The sequence below is a fragment of the Notechis scutatus genome, chromosome 4 (assembly GCF_049901735.1).
Source record: "Notechis scutatus isolate UNSWTSFEM ecotype Mainland chromosome 4, rNotScu1.2, whole genome shotgun sequence".
NCBI lineage: Eukaryota > Metazoa > Chordata > Lepidosauria > Squamata > Elapidae > Notechis > Notechis scutatus.
Genome location: NC_142012.1, coordinates 2,160,852 through 2,169,468, shown reverse-complemented (window position 1 = coordinate 2,169,468; position 8,617 = coordinate 2,160,852). Strand labels below are relative to the sequence as shown.

General features: G+C 46.6%; 1 protein-coding gene across 1 annotated transcript; it reads right to left on the bottom strand.

Annotated features, from left to right (window-relative positions):
- Nucleotides 1–4,804: 4,804 nt before the first annotated feature.
- Nucleotides 4,805–5,788, bottom strand: LOC113427341 (vomeronasal type-1 receptor 93). The gene has a single exon (XM_026689825.2). The coding sequence runs from the start codon at nt 5,786–5,788 to the stop codon at nt 4,805–4,807; it is 984 nt and encodes a 327-aa protein (XP_026545610.1).
- Nucleotides 5,789–8,617: the final 2,829 nt, after the last annotated feature.

Sequence of the window (8,617 nt, the reverse complement as noted above, 5' to 3'; positions counted from 1 at the left end):
ACGGCAGTGAAAAAAGTAACTTATGACTGTTTTTCACACTTATGGCCATTGCAGCATCCCCATGGTCCTGTGGTCAAAGTTCAGGCATTTGGCCACTGACTCATATTTATGACGGTTGAAGTGTCCCAGGGTCACGCGAATGTCTGACCTGCAATGGGGAAGCCGGATTCACTTAGCAACTCGCGATTCCCTTAACAACCGCGGTATGGCAAGTCGTAAAACGGGGGGCAAAATTCACGTAACACAGGTTTCACTGAGCAACAGAAGGACTCCCTGTAATGAGATTTTCTTTTTTTTTTTTCAGGCCTCTGCTGAAAGTATCGGAAAAGCCATTAGCAAATCTGCTGAAAGATATACTGTATAAACATTCACTCAGTCTGACATCCACATGCACACACAAACCCGGGTGCACGGACATCATGCACGCTGCTGTATTGATTCTGCCTTCAGCTCTTTGGTGTACTCAAATAAAGAAAGAAACCCCTTTGTTTGCCGATGGTAATTAGCCTTCCTTGAGAATATATGACTATCTGACAGTTATTCTTTTCCCCTAAAAGTGATGGTGTTACAATAGAGCAGCTGACAAGGGAAACTAAAGTCCTCCACCATTCAGAGCCTGCAGGAAGAAGAATGGCAAACGTGACCGGCAGATAAGGTTGGGTAAGTCCTCGCCTATTTGTTTGCTCTTTGTCCCAAAAGTGTTTTTCAAAAGGCAACTAACTGGACTTTGCTGGTTTTTCCTCCCCACCCCTGAAAACATTTTGTTTTTCATCCAAGAAGCTTCTTCGCCTCTGGCCAAACGGTGGAGGGTGGAAGGATTTCTATTCCTTGCAGCCATCTGCTTGTTAGCATTCTTTCTGATCCTATGAAATATTACTACTGCTTTGTAAAACCTTAGTAAGGCCACACCGGGAATCCTACATCCAGTTTTGGTCCCCACATTACAAAAAAAGGATGCTGAGACTTTGGAAAAAGTGCAGAGAAGAGCGACTAGGATGATTTTAAAGGCCTGGAGGCAGAAACATATCCAGAACGGTTGCAGGAATTAGGTATGGCCAGTCTGGAGGGAAAAAAAAAGCGCAAGGGATGACATGATAGCAATATTCCAGTATTTTGAGGGGCTGCCACAAAGAGGGGGGTCAACTTACTTTTCAAAGCCCCTGAGGGCAGGACAAGAAGCAACTAATAGAAACTAATCAAGGAGAGAAGCAACCTAGAAATAAGGAGAAACTTCCTAACAGTGAGAACAATTAACCAGTGGAACAGCTTGCCACCAGAAGTTGTAGGTGCTTCATCACTGGGTTTTTTTTAAAGAAGAGTCTGGACAGCTACTTGTCTGAAATGATATAAGTTATCCTGCTTGAGCAGAAGGTTGGACTAGAAGACCTCCAAGGTCCCTTCCACCCTATTCTATTCCTATTCTATTCCTATTCTATTCTATTCTATTCTATTCTATTCTATTCTATTCCATGTCTATTCTATTCTATTCCATTCCTATTCCTATTCCTTATTCTATTCTATTCTATTCTATTCTATTCTATTCTATTCTATTCTATTCTATTCCATTCCATTCCATTCTATTCCATGTCTATTCTATTCCATTCCATTCCATGTCTATTTTATTCTGTTCTGTTCTATTCTATTCTATTCTATTCTATTCTATTCTATTCTATTCTATTCTATTCTATTCTATCCTATCCTATCCTATCCTATCCTATTCCATTCCATTCCATTCCATTCCATTCCATTCCATGTCTGTTCCGTTCTGTTCCGTTCCATTCTAATTCCAATTCCATTCCATTTCTGCTCTTCTCTGCTCTATTCCCTATTCCTTATTCCCTATTCCCTATTCCATTCTATTTCTATCCCATCCCATCCCATCCTATCCTATCCTCCAGATTTGGGGAATTAATCTGTGCACCCAGAAATGTAATCCTAATGATGAGAAGAAAAGCATTTAAACTTGCTGAAGCATCCCGTAAGCAATGGAATTTTTGAAGCCAATATCTTTGAGATGCTTAGCTGGCTTTTGCTTTTTGCTTTTGCTCGTGTGTGTGTGTGTGTGTGTGTTTTTCCCCCCCTTGATTGTGCAAGGGGACCGAGAGTGAACATTGCAGCCCTTGAGGGCTTCTAGTTTTATTCTAGTGTTCCCGGGAGATAAACCTGGCAGCTGTTCATTTGTACGTAACGGACGGGAAGCAGATATTTATCCACTTTTTGCACGGGAAATAGCATATGTAAATGTACATTGTATGGTCACTCAGTGAGAGTGAACAGCGGGCTTGTTCCACGCTACTGTCATTTGCAGGAAGTAGAAGGAATAGAGAGGGGAGAAGGAAGAAGAGAAGTAGGAGGGAGGAGAAGGGGAAAGAGGAGGGTGAAGAAGAGGAAGAAGACAGTTAAGAAGTTTGTATAGAGGAAGAGGATGAAGAAGAAGAGGTAAAGGAGAAGAAGAAAAAGGAAGAAGGAAGAGGTGAGGAGAAGAGAAGGAAGAGGAGGAAGGAAAAAGAGAAAGAGGAGGAAGAAGAAGAGGAGGCAAAAGAGGAAGAAGAAGACAGGTTAAAAGTTTACAGGTCCATTCGGAGGAGGAGGAGAAGAGGAGGAGGAGGACGAGGAGGAGGCAGAAATTTAAACGTCCATAAATGAGATTGTAAAAATGTTCACTTTATTAAAAAAGACAAACACATTGTAATCCAAATATTGTACATCCTGCAAAATGACACTTGCAAAATTCCTACTCTTGGGTCAAGAATTACAGTCCAAACTGACCTCTCTGCTGTTGCTTGTGTTGTTCTGAGGAAGCAACAAATTTGTGTGCTCTCTTCTAAATTTTGCAAGATTTGAGACCGAGCAAATACTCCCCCCCCCCCCCTCTATTCAGCTTCCATCTTTTATTAAATATGTTTTTATCCTGCTTTTGTTATTTTTACAAGTAATTCAAGGCGGTAAATATACGGTGTATAACTCTCCTTCCTCTTCCTCTTCCCCCCCACAAACAACAACCCTGTGAGGTTGGAGAGAGAGAGAGAGAGAGAGAGAGAGAGAGAAGGAGGGAGGGAGAGAGAGGAGGGGGGGGACTGGCCCAAAGTTACCCAGCCAGCTTTCCTGCCTAAGGCGAGACTAGAACTCACTGCTCCTGCTTTCTAAGTCAGCACCTTAATCGTTACACCAAACTGCTTCTCATCTCCCTCCCTCCCTCCTTCCCAGTTTCTCAGAGTCACCACTGCTTCTTACTTCGTGCTTCCTCCTCCTTTTCTCTGGAGTCCACGCAATGAGAAGCCTCCATCGTGAATTTTAAAAACGCCTCCCTCCCTTGTCGATGCCTCTATTTGTGGGCCTCTCTTCCTTCCTCCATAACATCCACTGCAATATTATCTATCTGGTTAGAAGCCCCAACCTGAGATGCTTTCTCAAATGGAAGCTGATAAGCCCATAATTTTTGCAAACGGTGAAGAAGAGCGGAAAGCAGAGCTCAAAATTGCTGTCACTCCTTCCTTTTTGTCTGGCTGACATTCTCTTCCTGGAATTTGTCATCCCCATGGAGCCCAGAATCCAACAACCAGCAATAGTTTATTTTATTTTATTTTATTGCCGTTGCACCTCATACAACGAAATTAAATACCATCTTCAGTGTACATTATGACTATGAAAATAAACACAAACACATATCCTTCGCAATTGAATTGAAAACCCCTGATATTGCATTAATATTGCACTATAAGTAGAATTCAGTAGAGTTACTGCTATGGGATAGAAGCTGTTTTACAGCTTGTTTGTCCTTGTTTTTATTATTATCCTATTATTATTAGCTGCCAGATGGCAATAGTTAAAAAAAAAAGGGTGCCCAGGTTGAGATGGATCTTTGAGGATATTTTGAAGTTTCTTAAGGCAGCGGGAGCTATAAAGCTCTTCCAAAGAGGGGAGAGGGCAACCAATTGATCCTCAGGGCAATGACATTAAACCCTCTGGAGCATTGTCCTATCTGCCCCTGTGCAATTGGCAAACCATACAGGTGTGCAGTAAGTTAAGATACTCTCTATGGTGCAGCGGTAGAAGGTCACCAGCAGTTTTCCATCCACATTGTTGTTTCCTGAGAAGCCTCAGGTAGTATAATCTCTGCTGGGCCCTTTTGAGCAGGGCTGCAATGTGAGCCCCCCAGGTCAGGTCCTCTTTTAGGGTAACACCCAGAAACTTAAAACCGGCCACTTGCTCCCCTCGGTCTCCACTGATAAGCAAGGGCTGGATTTCTGACCTGTTCCTTCTATATAGTCCACTATCATCTCCTTGGTCTTCTTGGTGTTGAGGACCAAGTTATTGTCTCCACACCACGAAAACAACTGTTGGTCCACCTCATCTTGGTAGGCAGACTTATCCCCCCAAGAGATGAGTCTCACCACTGTTGTATCATATGGTTCCAGAAGTTGAAATGTTGAGGTTCAGACACCACACCAGCTCCAGAACCGATCCCGTTTTGTCTAGGTTGTAGCTTTCTCCACCAAGGACCAAAATTATGACACCCTCAAAGACAGTGGTTCTGTGAGTACGCACCTAAAGCGCGCAGCATTCAAAATACACCAATTTGAATCTCTACAGGGCAGCCCCGGTAAGTAGAACAGCTGAGCTACGCAAAATCCACTGTGCCGCGTGAATCAGTTGAGTTGAAAAAGACGGAAATATAGGACAGGATAGCGGGGCCAGCTGATCGACGGAACTACAGGTTCGCTAGAACCGCTCCAAACTGGCAGCATCCCACCACTGCTCGAAGAACAGTGTTGAGTTGTCCACTTGGAGGAGAACTTCTCCGTCATCTGGGGAGCGCATCCACCAAGGAGACTGCCTGAACCATCGTGGTCCTTCCACATCGCAAGCACCAGCACGTTTCTGCAAGATATTCACGGACCTTTTTGTACCCAAACACCATCACGTACGAGCTGGCGGAATAATATATGGAGGAGAGCACGCCGTACATGGCACTCAGAAAGCTACTCTCCATGTTGTTCCCGTTATATCCCAAGATGATCATGAGCCAGACCATGTCGTTCGCGATCCAGCAGACCACGTAAATGGAGAGCAAGGAGAGCAGGATTTTGGTGGCTTGGGCCGTGTGTTTATTCCACCCAGTCCCTCCAACAGAGGACGACGCTTTGACCTTCCTGTGGTGCTTCCAGAGAAGGTCTATGATGAAGCTGTTGAGGATCACGACCAAGAGAATGAGCACCAAGTCAAGGCTAATGGATGTGTAGGTGGTAAACTTCATGGCGAAGCTCTCCGTGGCTCTCAAGCAAGTAGAAGTTGCCAAGAAGGGAATCGTCTTATTTCTCTGACCGCCGGTCTTCTCGTACTGCAAATAAGGGATTTGCAGTAGGACACTGGCCACCCAACAACCAATGAGAGTGACGTTGACGTAGCGGGACTGATGCCTGTGGATCAACATTGTCCATCGGTAGTTGGGCCTTCGGATCTTGATGAGGTGGAGGATACTCAAGTTCTCCACTGACCAGATGCTGATCAGCCTGAGGGTGTGGTAGGTGTACAGGAGAACCCGGCAGCCCTCCACACCGAAGACTTTGGTGCTGCTGAAAACCAGCATCCCAGGAATGGCCTTGTAGCAACAGAGGAAGAAGTTCACCAGGCCCATGTTGACAATGATGCGGTCCAGAGGTTGGAGGGCCTTGTGCCGGACAGCGTGCGTCAGGAAGGCAAAGAGGACAATGAGGTTGCCGATCATGCCGACGAAGGAAGAGAGGTAGATCAGGATGGACACGAAGAACATGAAGCTGGAGGCCATGACGGTCCCATTTGGCTTTGGCCTTCAGACACTTCCTAGCCAGGCGTTGGTTCTCCTCCTTTGGCCCCAGAGATAGTGGGAGCTGAGATACATTGGTGGTTTTTTTTTTGCTTCTCAGTTCACCTGTCCAAGGAGGTTTTTCTTTTACTCCGCTCCGCTCCAGAGATCAGCTCCTTTTTTAGAAGTTCTGCCTGCCCACTGCACCTTCGCCGCGTTACGCGCAGCCACAATTACGCCTCTGTTTGTCTAAGGGACTCTTATCTCGGTTTGGCTGAAAAGCCTGAGGAACACAACCGATTGGCCAAAAGACAGATTGAAAGGGTGGGAAAAAAAGGACTCCGGAGAAGGGGAGGGAGAAGACCAAAGAAGGATGGGAACAGCCTCCTCCACCCCATCACCGGTCAATCTACCCCATTCTGATGTTTTACTTGACCTCCTGGTGTAGTTCTCAACTTTGCGACCACAATTTGAGCCCAAGGAGCCATGCAAAAATGAGACAAATCTTAAAAGCAATTAAAACAATTTTTTTTTTTTAAAAAAAAAAAACCCCATTCAGTAGGCGCTGTTTGGTTTTAGAACTTTAGAAATTGCTTCTGGAAAAAACAAACCCAGCAAAGAACGAGAGCAGGGGTGGAATTCTACTGGTTCGGCCCGGTTCTATAGAACCGGTAGCTCCGAAGAGCAGCTGACGCCAAACTAGTTCTGAAGATCTTTTCTTCGGTTGGGCCCACCTGCCCACTTGGGCTCTAGTCCAGTGGTCGCCAACCAGTGGGCCGGGGACCATTGGTGGTCCGCAAGAAAATTTTGGTAGTTCACATAGAAATGTCCCCCCCAAAGCAATTAATTCAGGCTGTGTGGGAACACAAGGCTGCGCCGCCCACATGGCCCACGGAACACAAGTCTTGTGTCGCTTGCATTGCAAACGACACAAGGTAATGAGGGGAGAGAAGAAAGGGGGAAAGGGCAGATGGGGGGAACTTGCCCCACTTGCCCCACTTGCCCCACGCACCTCGCCTGGCCACCGGGCTGCTCCTTTCCACTTCTTTCTTCTTCCGCTTTTGGCTGCACACAAGGAAAGCAGCAGAAGTCTTTCTTTCTCTCCCCCAAACTCCACCAGAAATGAGTCTTTGGGACCCTGCAAGGCCTCCTGCTCCAAGAGGCTGCGCCGGCAAAAAGTCTCACAAAGACTCGTTTCCTGCAGAGGTTGGGGGAGAGAAAGAAAGACTTCTGCGGCTTCTGCTGTTTTTCTTGCACGAAGCCAAAAGTCTCTCTTTCTCTCTCTCTCTCTCCCTGAGAACGGAGCTGGAGACGGTCTCCTGCGATCCCAAATAAAGAACGATCGATCGGTAGGAAAACGGGGTGGGGGATTTTCCTGCAGACTTTTTTGGGGGGGATTTTCCCAGGGTCTCTGCTCCGTGGGATTTAAAATTGTGAGTTTGGGGGTCCCTGAGGTCCAAAAGGTTGGCAACCCCTGGACTAGGTTGTCCTTTATTCTTACCTTAGTTGCTTTGTGCGGCACAGCTGACTCCCGCACAGCAGCAGGAGAAGGCGATTGCTTGCGGGAGAAGTCGTTTTGCAAGTACTGTGCATGCGCACGCAACTCACCGAACCGGTTGTTGTGCCCACCTCTGAACGAAGGCGAAAGAACTTGCCTCTTCCACAGCCTTCCCGGCTTTCCAAAGTTTGTGGGTGCCCCCCAAAAGTTAATTCCAGGTTGTTCCTCAACTTACGGCGACTGTCGAGCCCCAAACTTTTGTCACGTGAACTTTGCCCCGTTTTACGACCTTGCTTGCCACGGTTGTTAAGCGAAATCCCTGCAGCGGTTGAGTTAGCCACACGGTCGTTCAGTGAATCTGGCTTTTCCCCTTGGACTTTGCTTGTCCGAAGGTCGCAAAAGGGGGTCACGTGACACCCCCCCCCCCAGGGACGTTGCGGCCATTGTAAATACGAACCAGTTGAACTTGGATCACGTGACTCTGGGGAATGCCACAACGGTCGTAAGTGTGAAATCAGTCATAGGTCACTTTTTTCAGTGCTGTTGTAACTTTGGAACGGTCGCTAAATGAACGGGGGTAAGCTGAGGGCCCACTTGTACAGCAGCATCCCATAATAGGAGATAAGTGCACCCCTCATTTCAGGTAGAGCAGGGGTGTCAAACTCAAGGCCTGCTGGCTGGATTCAGACTGTGGGGTACTTAGATCTGGACCGCGGGGCCATCCTGCAAACAGCGAAGGACCAGCCCGTGGTGCCCCTGGCTAGCAAAAATGGAGTTTGGGGGGGCTATGCGCAGCCCCCCCAAGCTCCATTTTCACTGGCAGAGGGCTATCGAAGCAAACTGCAAGCAAAAGAAAAGGAGAAATGTTTCCCTTTTTGCATCTGAGCATCCAAGAAGGGGCAGGAAAGGAGAAAGGGAAAGAGGAAAGAGAAAAAAGAAGGGAAGGTGGGAAGAGAGCAAGGAAGGAAAAAGAAGGAAAGAGGGGAAGGAAGAAGGAAGGAAAAAGAAGGAAGGGAGGTAAGGTAAGAAGGAGAGGGAAAGAGGATAGACAAAGAAAAAGAAGGGAAGATGGGAAGAGAGGAAGGAAGAAAAAAAAGGAAAGAGGGGAGAAGAAGAAGGAAGAAGGAAGGAAAAAGGAGAAAGAAGGAGAAAGGAAGGAGAGGGAAAGACAAAGAAAAAGAAGGGAAGCGGGGAAGAGAGGAAGGAAGGAAAAAAAGATGGGGAGGAAGAAGAAAGAAGGAAGAAGGAAGAAGGGAAGAAGGAGAAGGAAGGAAAGAAGAAGAAAAGAAGGAAAAGGAAGAGAGGAAGGAAGAAAAAGAAAAAGAAGGGAAGAA

What these genes read in the sequence shown, in the direction of transcription:
- LOC113427341 (XM_026689825.2), bottom strand. Translation starts at nt 5,788, where the DNA reads ATGGCCTCCAGCTTCATGTTCTTCGTGTCCATCCTGATCTACCTCTCT.